Source organism: Ictalurus punctatus, chromosome 9 (genome assembly GCF_001660625.3).
Source record: "Ictalurus punctatus breed USDA103 chromosome 9, Coco_2.0, whole genome shotgun sequence".
In the NCBI taxonomy this organism is placed as follows: Eukaryota; Metazoa; Chordata; class Actinopteri; order Siluriformes; family Ictaluridae; genus Ictalurus; species Ictalurus punctatus.
In genome coordinates this window covers 9,344,059-9,360,527 of record NC_030424.2, presented here as the reverse complement: position 1 = coordinate 9,360,527, position 16,469 = coordinate 9,344,059, and the positions used below count along the sequence as shown (strand labels likewise).

Below are 16,469 nucleotides of genomic sequence, written 5' to 3'. Positions count from 1 at the left end.
CTTTAGATCACTCTAGTTAGTGATCCAAATCCAAACAGAGATAAGCCTAATACTTTATATTGAATATTGGTAAAGGATGGGTTAATATTATGCTGCCTAAATTATGCAATTTCCTACTTTAATTGAAATAAAAGTTATGGGAGAAGTTATTACAGAGTAACAGACATAAAATATTCTTAAAAACTGTACAGTCTGGTCCTGTTCCAGATGACACAGATAGGCCTAAAGTCTTTAATCGTTGGTGTGTTCCAGTGTTACATGAAAAAGAGGCTGAAGTCCAATGCTGATAGGGCCAGGGTGTGTGGCCTGTGACAGAGTCAGTGTGGACTCTGAGATTCAGATTTGAACTTTCTTTCATTTCAGCTATCTGTCTAAGAGTAAGGGTTGTGTGTGTTGTAAGTAGTCTGTGGCAAACGTGATACATGGTGAAGGTGAGTATGTGGATTTTTTTTTTACTAAAAATATCCCTGTTCCCCTAGTTACAAATGAGATTATATAGCTTATAATAGATGTATATTACATTGTATATAGACTACTACTGAAATTTTCCTCACTTCCTCATTACAAACTCAGAGTGAAATCTAGTTAAATGGACTTTCATGCTATGGTTATTAATCTTTCTGTTGTTCTCATACTAGTAAAGAATGATGCTTTTCGAGGGTAAAGTGATGGCTTTCTTGAGCATTGCCATTTCAGCTGGAATACTAGCTGCACAGCAGCAAGCTGAAAACATCCATCTTCTTTCTCCAGAAGAGCAAAAATTCATTCAGAACGTAGGACATAAAGGTAAAAACCATGCTTGTGGTTATCGACATTTACTTGTTTGTTTGTTTATCTTTATAAATTACTACACTTTTAATTATATTTAAGGAAACTGTAGGAAAACACTTGTGTTTTCTCTGTCTCTGTGTTGCCATTTTTAGAACCCATGCCCTATAATACTTTTTTGAGTTTTACCATTTTAAACTTCCACAGCTCTATTATGGCTATATATTAATCCATAATCCAAATCTGTTAACCTTAAAAATGTACCTATACAATTGACATTTTTCAGCGATGTTTATTATGAAATAGCAATGAAATGTCTAATTTGTTTTGTGTGGGTTGAGCACACTAACTTTTGAAATAAGAACAGAGGTCACAGTTCTCACAGAATATAATCAGATTCTTCTAAGTTACATGTCCAAGCTCTTGACATTAGAGACAAAATCAGCTCACAAAAAGAATGAACTTTTACCAACCATGGACTGAACCTCTTCATATTGTCACGGCCAGATTAACTGTATAGGCCAGAGGTGTCCAATCTTATCCGCAAAGGGCTGGTGTGGGTGCAGGTTTTATTCCAATCAAGCAGGAGCCACACCTTATTCCACCTGTTTAGTAGACTATCAGGTGTGGTTTGCCACTGCTGATCCTGGTATGACCATCTTTTCCAGCTATAAACACTACAATAATTACAAAATGCATGCTATAGTGGTGATTTACATTTTTAATAATCTGCTTTCTGGAACTAACAAGCATTGATGAGACCAGTTGTCATTTTCGGGTTATAGTCCTGTACAAGCTGCGTGCTTACTCATTCTTTGTTTTTGGTTTTAGTGGAGGTATGCTATTGTTTTGCTTCATAGTGGCCTATTCAATATATATTTTTAGTGTAAGTTCCATAATTTTTATATAGCATGTATAAAATTGTCATCTTAAAAGGCCTAAATTTTTTTATGGCTTGGGGCTTAAAAATGGCTTAATCCGACCCTGATTTCTCTATACCTATTTATCAGGCTCTGAAATTTCCCATGTCCCAAACAATACAGCCCAATATTCAAAACAAATAATCCATGACTTGTTTGATAAGGCAGTTTTATCTAGAAACTGAGTACTGAGTTTTCATAGAATTGTCATCTGAATCTTTCTGTACTAGGGTTACCCAGGGACTGTTATGACCTGTGGGAAAGTTCTGGAGGTCAGGCACGGGATGGTGTCTACATAATCAAGCCCAGAGTCTCACCCATCGTAGCCTTCTGTGCCATGCAGGAAGGTGGCTGGACTGTAATCCAGCACATCACAGTCAACAGCAGTGTGGACTTTGACCGCTCCTGGGAGGAATATAAGTTGGGCTTTGGAACCTTGACTGGCAACCATTGGCTAGGCAATGAGTACATCCACCAACTCACCAGTGGACCCATCCGCTACAAGCTGGGCATCAAGCTAGTGGACAAAGATGCCATAACCAAAGCAGGTGAATATGACCCAGCACTGGTGGAAGGAGAAGATGCACAGTATAGGCTGCGTCTGGGCTTGTACCATGGCACTGCTGTCGATGCTCTCACTCTGGACCCAGAAAACTACCTCCACGATAACCAGAAGTTTACCACCAAGGATCGTGACAATGATAACTATTTCCAGAACTGTGCCAAGCTAGAGTTCCAGGGAGTTGCAGGTGGGGGGTGGTGGTATGACGCTTGTGCTGGTGCCAACCTCAACCGCCGAAACGTCATCTATTGGCAAAAGGACTGCAACAAGGAACACCTGTGCAAATATGCCTGGATGATGGTAAAGCCTTCAGATATGGTCAAAATTGTGCGTTCTGCTGATTGCAAAAGGGATGAACTCTGAGCTTATTGCATAGCATTCAGTGTGTGGGAGGGCTAATCCGTACAAATTCATGTAAAGTTTTCTCTTTGATCATTTGATTAAAATAATAGCATACAGAATGTTGGAGGGCTGATCAACAGAAGATAAATTTTCTCTTGATCATATGATAAAAATTAGCATTCAGACTGTGGGAGAGTTGATCTTCAGGAAAGTCATGATAAATATCCTCTTGAGCATTTGATAAAAACTCAGGTAACTGAAAAGGACTGGTTCTTAGAAAGAATTTATTAGAAGACCAATTTTGAGGTTCTTTTATAAAGATCAAATTAGTATAATTGTATAGGGAGTAGCAAAGTTTTGAAGTAGATCTATATTTCTGCAAACTGTACATACAAAGAGGTTTGCATAGAGGGCACAAATAATTAATAATAATAATAATAATAATAATAATAATAATAATAATAATAATACAGCTGACTGATTGTTTATTACCTCCATTGTCACTTGTAATTTTAATAATATGTAATGAAATATTGTGATATCACTGTTTAATTGATAAACCCAAATATCCCTTAAAAAATCTTTACATGATATACAGTATGTGATAATACATTAACACAAATAGGGAGGTTGTTAATCTTACCAACAAAACAGCAAAAAGGGGTGCAGTTTATGGATTGACTAATTAGTTTAATTAAAAAAAGATGGAATTACAAAAACATTACACAAAAATATTAACTTGAGCATCAAAGTCTCCTTAAGTGAACATAGCTCCTGTTTGCTGTAGTCTTTTTTGTTATTGTTTGTTTGTTTGTTTTTTTTAAATTATTTTTTATTATTTGTCCCTTAAAACTTTGTTTGAGCTTGTAGCTCTTATTTGTTTCTTCTCTTATGAATGGAAAAGGCATTTGATGAGCATGTAAAATCTTGATCAAGTATTTTTTTAATGTTCAGATTAAAGTGTAATTTCCAAAATAGCAATAGCCTCTAAGACTATATTAAGCATAAAAATAAGAATGTCAATTACAAATTAGTGGCCATTACATCATATCATACATTTGTGAAACGCACATATTTATCTTATGTGGAACAATCGACAAACAAGTAATTTTAGATGTAGTCGTGATGAAAATCTATGGTTAAATTACATACTACCTTATACCGATACTGTCTCATCTAGGTATGTCACGAAAACCGGTACTTCGGTACCAAGTCGGTACCAACATTCTTAAAACGTGATGGTACTTGTTTTTCTGCAGTTCCATTGGTACCTCATTGTAACGAAGGTACCGTAAGTACCAAGGTTGCGATTCTTCCGGACCTGATGGGGCACCAAATACGCACAAGTGTTTTAGTCGGTCCACAAGTGGTGAAGAAGAGGAGGAACGTCTACAAGCACACGGGAAAAACTACAGAAGTTTAGCTTACCTTAACAAGTTTAGCTCCGCCCCGAATCGTTCTGAGGAAAGCTAGTATCGGTTTCCGGTGTGCAACCGATGCTATCATCCATTTCAAACAATGCGAGGAAACACCTGGAATTTGGCGAAACACCAGAAAGACGGTCCTATATTATATTTGTTTGAGGCAGCTGGCATTGTAGCCGTGGAACCAACTAACATTATGCTCCATGTAATGTTAGCCATAGCCAGTTATTTGTTAACGATGCTAACGCATTGCGATGTTATAAACTACCTCCTAATGGGTCACCATACATCGCTATTCAGCCCGTGTCCTATCAGCTAAATGTAGCTGAATGTCACTAATAAATATTCACATGTTCATGCTTTATTAAATATTTTTGGCCTGCCACCATATCAGTGAATTTAAACTAATGCTTGCATTCAGAGTATAAGATGTGTGTGTGTGTGTGTGTGTGTGTGTGTGTGTGTGTGTGTGTGTGTGTGTGTGCGTCTGTGTGTGTGTGTGTGCGCGCGCGTTTAGGAGTGCACCTCCGGAGACTCATTGTCAGACAGTGTTTGATAACTAAAATACCTTACCCCCTCTCTCTCCCTCTCTCTCTCCCCCTCTGCCTCTCTTTGTCAGTATCAGCCAGAGATCCAGAGGAGGATGTCCTCCAGGAGAGTTTTTTAATTTTATTTTTTTAATTTTATTTTTATACCATACCGTGGTATCGACTTTGATATCGAGTATCGTGTACTTTTGGTGGTATCGGTACCGACTACTAGATTTTTGGTATCGTGACATCCCTAGTCTCATCTGTACATTCTTTTAGATTCTAATTATTATTTTGTTCAAATTTGGTCACGAGAACTTACTGTCTAACAGAGGGTTTTGTCTTTGCTAAAAAACTTTATCCTCCAGTCTCTTCTTCCACTGGCAGAGGAGGAGCATCCGGAAGGTCTTTTGAAAGGTTTTGTTGCAGAGAGCATAGCACATTGGGTTGACAGTGCTATTGACATAGCACAGCCAGTAGCCCAGGTGCCATAGAGACAGAGGTATGCAATCTGAACAGAAGGTGGAGATAAGCACCATGATGTTGTAAGGTGTCCATGTGAGGATGAAGGCCAGCAGAATAGCGCTAAGAGTCTGTGCTGCCTTTCTTTCTTTGATCAAAACCATCCTCTTGCGCTTGGTTATCTGGCTCTTCAGCATTGGGTTGTTAGGTTTAGAGGACAAGGCTATGGACTGCATGCTCATGGACTCAGAGTTGGTTTTACCTGGTGATAGGAAGAAATTCTCTTCCTCACCATTATTGGACAGGACTGTTTTGTTCTCCCTGCATGTATGATTCCTGTAGACCACCAGGACTCCAGGAGCACATTCCTCTTCTTCAGAAGATGCATAGCTGGCAAAAGTGGTAAGGTGGTCAGCTTTAGACCACTCGTCACTGAAGGTGGTAGCAGATTTAGAAGTGTTGTTATGGCTGGAGGACACCCAGGATACCTGGTTTTGCCTTCTGGGCGTGGTACTGAAGCAGGACCTAATTGTGGGCATCTGAGGCTGATTTTTAATGTCAGAGTCTGTAGAATGGTTGACTTCCTGGAGTTCTGCCAGGTCTTTAGTGCGCCTTTCTGTCTCTTTATAAATCCGACAGTACAAGATGGTCATGACAGAAACTGGAATATAAAATGCAGCAATTGCTGTCCCAAAAGTTATCACTGGCTCTGAGAAGAACTGGATTTGACACTGTCTCTCAGGTACTGTTCTTTTACCTACAAAATACTGCCAGCACAGAATTGGAGGTGCCCACAGGATGAAGGACACCATCCAAGCCAGTCCAATCATGATCCCAGCACGCTTTGGCGTTCGCTTAGCTCTATAGGTCAGCGGTCTTGTAATGGAGAAGTAACGATCAAAGCTAATTACTAGCAGGTTCATAACTGAGGCATTGCTAACCACATAGTCCATAGCCAACCAGAGGTCACATGCAAGGCTACCTAGTGACCAATAGCCCATGAGTATATAGGAAGTGTATAAATTCATGGAAAACATACCAATGATAAGGTCAGCAAAAGCCAGGCTTAGTAGATAGTAGTTGTTAACAGTTTTCAGTTGACTATTTACCTTGAAGGACAGCATCACTAGAACATTTCCAATTATTGTGATCAGGCTTACTATAGCTGAGACCGTAGCAATAGTGATGATCTCCCACAGGCTATGTGTGACCAGGTGGCTATCTGAAGTGTTGTAACTGATAGTGGAGTTGTCCATTTGACTTCTATCCATGGTTCGCTTGTCAGTATGTTCCTAGTAGCAGCTCATGAAGTGTTTGGTTTTCTGGAGGAAAAAGATAGTAATCAAAATCACTGAAAGTTTTTATCTTTAAGGGGACAGTTTTGTTGTATCTTCAGGAAAATATACTGTACTAGACCAAATGTATATCAGGTTAACGTTACATAACCACAGTTTCAGCCTGTAGAAGTCGACGGCAACAGGCTAGTCCTTCTTGTTACTTACTTGTATGCCTAAAATACCCTTAAAATATACTTCAAACAGGAAGAAGGCTGTTGAATAAAAACGATTTTAGACATTTGAATTCAGAATGTGTATCAGAAAGTTTCACAGGCTTTCTGGTCCTGACATAGTGGTAAGGTTACCAAAAAAAAGGCTAAAAAAAAAATAATAATAATTTTTTAAAAAATTCTGGTACAGAACACACCCACTCCAATTTTAAATCAGAATACGAAGACATATTTTCAGCCCTAAACAGATACAGATGGAATTGTGTTACAGCCCTGTGTGTGTGTGTGTGTGTGTGTGTGTGTGTGTGTGTGTGTGTGTGTGTGTGTGTGTGTGTGTGTGTGTGTGTGTTTTCAACCAGCAGAGGGAGACATTTACCCTTTCTGGAAATCCTATGTCAATTTCAATTGGTCAACCAGGTTAAGTTCACACAGTTATTTTACAAAACTATTTCCCCTGTACTGACAATTCAGTAGTAATGAAACAGGGTACATCTAATAAAATAAAAGATTAATGTGCATGTACATTTGACATGTGACAAAGGAAAAAAAAGTCTTAGTCTACTGTATATAAGTAACGTGTTGGGTCATCATGAGCCACCAGAACAGTTTGGATGCACCCTGGCATGGATGCTACAAGGCTCTGGTACTGTACTGCAAAGGCCATAGCATATGATTCACAACATTTTCATAGTCTCTCATGCCCTGTGGACTGGAACATTGTCATTCAGGGACATTGACACAGACCACTCACATTAGGGTAGAAATGTTTTATCATAGGATAAAGTTGATCAGCCAGAATAACGGCAGTGATTAGCAATAAGGGGGCAAGTGGAAACCAAACCATGGCAGTTTTTTCCTTCAATTTGTCACCTGTCTATAAGGTGAGTGAGCTAATTATGATAGACTCATTTGATACACCTTATAGAATCTGCTAATTTTCAATAGTGTACCAGTCTGTTGTTTTCCTTTCATTAGACAGAGCACACATGAATCATTGTGTTTATAGGCCAAGGAAACAGTGTGTAAGTCACAATAGCTTTTTATTTCCATGGAAACTGGTGACCAATTACTTTTGAAAGACAAGAGACAGCATGCCTGGAAACCTGCCATGGAAATCACTGAAATAAGCACTTGAAAAACAGATGACCATGTAATTCACTCTGCTTTGTTGGTTTAAAGGCTTGTAGACAGAGATGGTATGATGGTGTTTGTTTCACTACTGCAGAGCCCATCAGAAGACGAGCAGGGACCCATAAGCTTGGGAGTCTGTGTTTGGCAAGTGACCTATAGCCGAATGGACTAGTGGACTAGGGAGTTCTGGGTATATTCAGGGGAGACAGTCCCCTGCTCCACACCAATGATCTTCTGCAGAACTTACAGTGGTGGTCAGAGGTTAAATTGACATTTATGCCCGGATGCTCCATAAAAGCCTTCCACACCTATGAGGTAAACTGCATACCTTGGTCAGAGACAAGGTCCCCAAGGACAACAGAGGACTGCTGCTGGTTGGTACATACAGTAGTAATGTGAGCTGATAGAAGGATAAGGTAGCATATCTGGGTTATTGTGGGTTTGGCAAGGAAACCAGGACATAAGTATATTGTGTATAAGTGTAGGTGTGGAGTTGAATGAACCCCTGCCTCATGCAGTGCATTATTGTTGCATTTCTCTATAACTGCAGTCTTGCCAACATGGCTCTCACATGACTTACATGCTTCCACAGGCTGGATGATTAAACCACAATATAATCTCTATGAACTATTATATACCTGAGGAGCATGTCACAAAAGACCTCACTGAGAAAGAACTGGAACATGGGTAGGGCATTTGCTAAACCATCCAGCATCACCAGATATGTGATTAATGTTGCATGCACTTTTTAACTCTAGTGAGGCAGGACCAGAGGCAGGGGGATGTGACATTTCACAGTCGTACACCGAGTCCTCAGTATTCAATGAAAAGGACAAGAAAAGGATTCTTGCTAATGCCGAAGATGTGGTTAGTCGACTGAACCCCAGCTGTTTCCATGAAAGAAAGGCACTAGCTTTGTTGAAGTAACACTCCAATAGAAGAACAATTCAGGGTAGGTGAGGTCAATGTAGGTGAGGGTGAGGGGAATGTTTTGTGATTCCTTTATTATTAAAGAACTTGTTTAGGTCAATGTACTCCAGAGGAATAGAAGGGGCTAATAGAAGGGAGGCATCGTCACACTGAAGCTGGAATGGTCCTTACACTTCTGGAACCAGACTATTATCTCCCTACAGGTCAAAGAAACAGATTTCCTCAAGCAGTGTAATCATAAGACAACAGATGAGATCCATTCCTTGTGATCCAGTAACATCTCTGAAGATTCCTATTTCTTAATTATCTGCCTTTCTAAAACTAACAAGCACTGAATAAATCAAATGTCATTTTTAAAGTCTGGTAAGATGGTGTGCAATAATTTTTTTTGTTTTCCTGTTGAGTCACAATTAGTGTAGCAGTGTACATATTCCTTCATACAAAAAAAAATCCTGTCTTCAGCTGTTAAAGCTCCAGTGTAATAAGATAATAGCTAATAATGTTATAAAGCTGTTATAGGCCATGGAAATATATAATAATTAATTGTAAAATTATTGTAAAAAATAAATAAATAAATAAATTATGAGACAAGGGATTTGGAGTCAGAACAAGATTTACAAATATGTTCTGATTTCCTAATATAGATGTATATTGTAGTTCCTAACATTATATCCACAGTGGGTTCCAAAAGTCTGAAACCACTAGTGAAAATGTTTATATTTTGCATCCTTTTATAATTAATACAATTTTCATTATAAATTACATTATTGACAACAACTTGAGTGAAAAGTGAATCTTAGGTATGTCCCCCTTTTTTTTCCCTTTTCTTTAATGGCAGTGTGCACTCGTGCTGGCATGGACTCCATAAGTTTGTACAAAATCTTATGATCCATTTTATATAAAATCCAACGGAGTGTTGTCTGAACATGTGCTTCAATAGAAGAGATTATTCATGAGGAAAATCTGACCTTTTGTACAAAGCAATTAACATGGTCAATATCACAAATTTGCTTACATTTAAATAGGGACCTATAAATAGTGCAGAATCTTCAATATTAAATATTCAATTTAATGAACAATTACTTTGTTTTAAATTATAAAAGCTTCTTTTCATTTCCAATTTTAATTTAATTTTCTTTTTTAAATTTTATTTATTTATTTTTTTGCTTCAGGGGTAAGATTTAGTTTTCAGTCTTAAGGTACAAGTTGTTGAACCAAGACAAAAGAGTGTCCCTGGTTTCCAGTAGCAACACGAAATCTACACACATTTTAACCTTATGGATCACTCTCTTCCCTTCTTCCTTTCTTTAAGCTTAATCTTTATTAAATATACATGCCCATACACAGATTCCTGCATGGCATATAGAATTCAATACTGTTTACATCAAGATTAAGGTTGGATACATTGCAAAGCTGGTGGGTTCTAGAATAGATGAAATAGAGCACTTTAATGCAGAATAAAACCTTTTTACAGTACTCACCCTTTTATCTTAACCATTTTGTACATATCGACCAACAATTGTAAGAAAAAACAAACCTCTGTTTGCATGTCTGTATACTTACATATATAACCCTTCAGAACTGGTGTGCTAGAGGCTTCTTTCTCAGTGTAAATCTGTAATCTTTGTGACTGTCCTCCAGTCGTGCAATCAGACATAAAGTGCAGTAGAAGGAAAACATTTTGAAGCTGTATCAGTTTAGAAACTCCTCAGATCCAGGGCAAAAAGGAGCAGAAACCAATAGTTCTCAGAGTTTAAGTTCTGTTCACCATAAATATCACAATGAGAACAGGTGAAACTTTAAGAGATGGCTGGAGCCCCACCATGGATGGATATGAAATTGGATAGATCTGCCAAAAGATAGAACATGACGAATGAAGCAGTATGGATAGTTAGTACATGTCTAGACAGAAGACGCTACTGCTGTTGATGCTGATGTCCTCTGTGGAAGTCACAGATGTGGATGACACTCACAGCCTGGTAGATATTCCCATAGGGCTTTACGCCTTTCATGTTTCGGGACAGTGAGCATGTAAGCGCGGAATGAGAGCAGAAAGAGAAAAACAGAGTGAGAGTGGAGGGGAAAAGTGAGAGAGATGTTGTGGAAGGTCTGAATAAGAGTTAGGAAAGGGAGGGGGTGTTCTGAAAGGGTGAGAGAAAAGGAAATGAGCATGTGGAGGATATGGCTCTGTGTGCGTGTGTGTGTGTGTGTGTGTGTGTGTGAGAGAGAGAGAGAGAGAGAGAGAGAGAGAGAGAGAGAGAGAGTGAGAGTGAGTGATAACATAGACAATAAGTGATTAGTTAGTGCTTTTAGTCAGCATTCATCTTATCCATAACAGGTCTATTTTCTTCCATTCTGAATTGCTCCCACTTCGTATTTGACCATTGTATTGTGAGAGTCACTATGCTATTGTGATATTTTCTCTATCCACCCTCCAGGCAGTTTCACTGGGATTAAAGGCATAAGGAGTTTAATCTGTTAGAGCTCAGACCTGTGTCCACTAAACAGCATGCTTATGTTCATAAAATACACTTTTGAAAAGACAACATTAAAATGAAAATCAACATACCCAGTGGGCAGGTCTTACCTTTGTTAAAAACAAGTATGTTACATACTGTAGATTGGTACTTTGGCAGTTGCTTTTTTTTGCAAGTGGTAGCTACACTTACCCATTAACCCCTTCACTATACTCTGACACATCCATACACAAAAACATGCTTCTCTGCTAGAAATGTTTTATAAATGCTTTTCATTCCTATTGGCACAGGGAAATGTTAGTAACAATTATGCATATTAATATCTCAAATATGTTTAAGTCTATGTGTAAGTCTCATGGCATTCTTATTTGTCTTTTTTAATGTTGATTTTTCCATAACACTATCAAGCTACTACTGTACGGTTTATTTGTAATAATATTTAACATTATGTATTATTCACCCCATCCAGGGTGTCCCCCACCTTGTGCCCAGAGTTCCCTGTGATAGGTATGGATAAGTGGTATGGAAAATGGATGGAGGGAAGGATGGTTTATGGATTATTCCTCAGTTACCATAGATGTTCAATAATAAAAATATATTTTGCTATTTACAATTTAATTTGTCCTGGCAGAGAAGTGCCCTAGTTTTACTGTATAGAAAAATGGCAAAAACTTGATAATCAGGCAAAACATAGTTCAAAGTGGAATAAAACTACATAAACTATAATGGCTTAGGCCCATCACTGAGAATGGCAGGCAAGCCACATTTCAAAGTATGTGTCTGGATTTACTGTGTAGTTACTGTGCTGATTGACAGTGGGTGAGTGCAATTAGCATTCTGTTTTGAAGTTCATTGGACTGGATTCTGGGATGTGTAGTTCATAGTTTCAGTGGTGATGTGCTGACAGACACATGATACCTGTTCTCCAATTTGCTTTTGCTAAATAATTTGAACATGAGCTAGACAGACAGACAGACACGCATGCACACATGCACACGCACAACAGACACACAAACAAACAATGTCACTGGTCCACTGTCGTCTGATGAACTAGCAAAATACAGAGAATTCTCTCTGTTATTGGATCTTCTGAGTAGTCCACCCACTGCTCAGCTAAATAAAGTACATTTGGGTCACTGTGGAGGCAGGTGTGATGTATGGAGGCATATGGAATCATGCTTCAAGTATCTTAGTATGCGACACTTGAATAGGATGGGACGCCAGTCCATTACAAGGCACAATACAAACACAAATTCACATACTCATTAACACCAAATGGCAATCTCTAGCCATATTTCTATCTTGGCACTTTTTGGTTTGTTTCTACCTTCACCTTGGTTCTTTTTAAATAATTTCTATATATTTCATGTTGAATAAGCCTCTTGCACTAGCATCTACCCCTATACTGTTTAGATCCTTCAGGACATTGGAGAGGAAACCACAAACATGGTCACAAAAGTACTTACCCTCAAGCAAATCTGCACCCTTTGTTGAGACTCATTGGGTGCTTACTGCAATGTTAAATATGATATTGTTGTTGTTGGAGACACAGTAGTTATTGCTGTTGATTAATCTGGATTTGCTTGCGGGTAAGTGCCTTTGCTCGCCACTCTGTTCCACTGAACAGAACCGAACAGAACAAAAGTATAATGGTCATCCAATGTCTGGTAGATTTTTTCTCCTACAAAGTTTTTTTTTTTTTACCCCTACCGTGGTAGAGATAGATATCTCACTGGAGTACAGCATTATATTACAGATTTCATGCAACAGAGAAATTTATCTGGAAACTTTGCAGTAAAGTTCAGTAATACAGCTCTTTATTTGCAATACCATGTTGGTCATGTCTCTGGTATGTCTCTGCCGACAAGAAAAGGCTATATTGGGTATAGATCAAAGAATTTTGGTGTGAAGTAGTCAGCCTGGAACATTCAGTATTAGATGTTGATCCCTTCATGACAATGGGGAAATGTGACAAAATTGTGAATTATATCAATTATTGAGATTCCAACTTTGAGATTACAATAGTCAGATAACTTTCTAGCTATCAAACATGCTATGAAACTGCTGCTATGGAGGAGTACATTGTTAAGGCAGGGCTTCATCCAGCCATCGCCATGATAGTAAGAGTTGAGCGACCATTGGCTAGATATTAGACCAAATGAAACCTGATGAGTGCATTCAGCCTCCTTTTTAAAGTAAACTTCCACTGTGTCATTCTAGATCACAGCCTATGCTCACAGGGGCTATACATAGAGAAACAATCCTAGTTCAAAGGGCACTAAACCCAGAATATTGTGCTGAAATGGAACTGCCCTTGCCTGAAATGCAGGAGTTGTGAGAAATGAGAACATAGAGCGAGAGAGAGCGCGAGAGAGCACGCGAGAGAGAGAGGTGTGTCTGAAACACGTATGTGTGGGTGGGGTTTTGAGAGAAGGAGAGGTGATTCGGTTTTAACATCATTGATGCTTTACGCCATCGAATGGAAGACATCTTGTGAAAATTTATCTTCTAGTTTAAACAATACGGTGATTCTTTTAGCCAACACTTTAAAATTTTTACCTCATAAGGATCTTTGTTTAGAAGTCCTGTAATATGCGTGATTCTTTTTAAACAGCTCTTTTAATAATTTTTACCTACTAAAGGTTTATGTTTGAAAGACACGTAATACGTGCGATTCTTTTCAACAGATTCCTTTTTAAAAAAACAACAACAACAAAAAAAAAAACGCTTTACCTCCTAAACTTTTTATTCAAAGGCAAACCGGGCATCCTAAAAACGTAATCAACATTTGTTTTCATTTATTTCACAAACAAATATTCTACTCATATATGTACACATTCAAACATCATGCTTTTTCTAACAATGTGGTTACACAAACGAAATACCCCCACATAGTAACACAAACGCATGCCCAGTATTATCCATTGATACGCTTTTCAGACGTATTTCGCCCAAAAACCAGGCTCATTAACATAAAAACCTTTGTTGGGGGCTACTCATGCACACACTCCCCCCTCTACCACAGCCCAGACACACTGGGGCCAGATTGGTCCACTGATACAGTCGATAGGGTTACCCCCACCCCTGGTCATAAATTAGGTTACCTACAGAAATGTTGGTCAGGGGAGCACAAAGGGCCATAAATCAGCACACACTACTTTGATTGACAGTTTCACAGAAAGTGTATGAAATAACTACTGAGAACATATTTATATTTCTGATTATCAATGGAATAAAGGTCATGATGTGAGCCATTCATTGTTTGAAACTGTTGTACACATTCTAAATACTTGTCATTTATAAATTATAAATTATGCTATATTGGTTTCAATTTATTGAACCCTATTCATGATCCCCAATATACCTCAATATACCTTAGCAAGGTTCTAATGGAGGAGTAATAATATACTCACATGTATCACCAGCATCTTTGATCTGAAGCTAAGACTGTTAAATATTAGATCTCTTATTTCTAAAGCACTTATTGTTAATGAAACCATCACTGATCAGGAGTTTAATATAATCTGTTTAACAGAAATTTGGATTAAACCAAGTGAGTACATAGTACAAAATGAAGCTAGTCCTCCTGAATCCAGTTATATACATCAGCCTGTCTCACGGGCAGAGGAGGTGTCGCACTCATTTATAATGATCATCTAGGTGTCACACAAAAACTGAGTCATTAATTAAACTCTTTTGATGTTATTTATACTAGTATAACATATGTAGCCAAAAAAAACAAGTTGATTCTGCTAATTATTATTTACAGACCCCCAGGGCCATATACTGAATTCCTTAGCAAATTTGTAGATTTTATCTCAAACCTGGTTGTTTCTCTAGGCAAAGCTTTAATTGTTGGTGACTTTAATATTCATTTTGATAACCTGGAAGACCCTCTGAGAACAGCAGTTGTGTGTTTCTATTCTAGATTCAGTAGGGTTAAATCAGAATGTAATAGGACCCACTCATAAGGGTGGTCACACTCTTGACTGATACTAACACACGGATTAAATATATAAAATATAGTCACACATCCACAGTCTGAAGCATTTCATCTTATTTAAATTGCGTATCGATCGGAATATTTGCAACTTGCCACACTACCGCATCAAACGTACATTCACATCAGTTACTGCACAGAGTTTTAACAATAACCTCCCAGAGCTATCAGCTATGATTGGATTACCGTCTTATCCCAAAGAACTTGATCAGGCAACTAAATGCTTAGAGTCAACGTTCCGCTACATGCTACACAAGGTGGCTCCACTTAAAAGAAAAATAATTAGAGAGAAGAAGCTAACACTCTGGCATAACAATCACACGCACCTTAAAACAGACCACTCGACAATTAGAACATAAATGGCATCAAGCCAAATTGGTAGTATTTCAAGTAGCTTGGAAGGAGGGCCTCCTGAACCATAGAAAATCTCTCAGTGCAGCTAGATCAGTCTATCTCTCCACCCTAATTGAAGATAACAAAAATAACCCTGGATTCTTATTTAATACTGTTGCAAAATTAACTAGGAATAAAACCAGAACAGAAACATGCACATAATCATTCTATAGCAGCAACGATTTCATGAATTTTTTCACTGGCAAAATTGAAAATATTACACAAAAAAATCAGACTATTAATTTAAAACCAGACAGTCTTATAACTAACCCTGTAGATAATAATAACAATATCAGATCAACGATTAGAATGTTTTACTCCCCTTAGAGAGACCCAACTAATTTCATTAATTTCTTCATAAAAATCATCAACTTGTATACTAGATTCCTTAACTACATGCTTCTTCAAACTGATTATTCCAGAAGTAACCAATCCCCTTCTAAAAAATAATCAATTCTTCCCTTAGCACTGTCTATGTACCTAAATCATTTAAACCAGCAGTCATTAAACCCCTGATTTAAAAAACCTGACCTTTACCCCTGTCAATTGCCCAACTATAGGGCAATATCAAATCTGCCCTTTATCTCCAGGATCTTAGAAATGTTTGTAGCACAGCAGCTATACTTCTACCTACATGGGAATAACATTCATGAAATATATCAGTCAGGATTTAGGCCATATCATAGCACAGAGACAGTGCGGGTTAAAGTGGTAAATGACCTACTACTGGCCTCTGATCAGGGTTGTGTCTCCTTGCTTGGGTTGCTTGACCTTAGTTCAGCATTTAATACAATTGAGCATAGTATTCTCCTTGGTAGACTAGAAAACATTGTTGGCATTAAGGGAATGGCCCTCTCCTGGCTCAGGTCTTATTTGACTGATCGTTATCAGTTTGTTGATGTAAATGAAGATTTCTCTATGTATACTGAGGTAAAGTTTGGTGTTCCACAAGGTTCTGTTTTAGGCCCACTACTTTTTTCTTTATATATGCTACCTCTGGGTCAAATTATTTGTAAACATGGA

The 16,469-nt window shown here is 38.1% G+C and overlaps 2 protein-coding genes across 2 annotated transcripts; one reads left to right on the top strand and one right to left on the bottom strand.

The window, feature by feature from the left end:
• Positions 1-293: 293 nt before the first annotated feature.
• zgc:194887 (fibrinogen-related domain-containing protein) lies at positions 294-3,569 on the top strand. The gene is made up of 3 exons (XM_017475346.3): positions 294-431; positions 639-786; positions 1,919-3,569. Exons 2-3 carry the CDS (start codon positions 645-647, stop codon positions 2,611-2,613), a joined length of 837 nt encoding a protein of 278 aa, XP_017330835.1. The 5' UTR covers positions 294-431; positions 639-644; the 3' UTR covers positions 2,614-3,569.
• A 128-nt stretch (positions 3,570-3,697) lies between these two features.
• chrm5a (cholinergic receptor, muscarinic 5a) lies at positions 3,698-6,305 on the bottom strand. Its single transcript, XM_017475634.3, has one exon. The coding sequence runs from the start codon at positions 6,277-6,279 to the stop codon at positions 4,894-4,896; it is 1,386 nt and encodes a 461-aa protein (XP_017331123.1). The 5' UTR covers positions 6,280-6,305; the 3' UTR covers positions 3,698-4,893.
• Between the last annotated feature and the right edge of the window lie 10,164 nt (positions 6,306-16,469).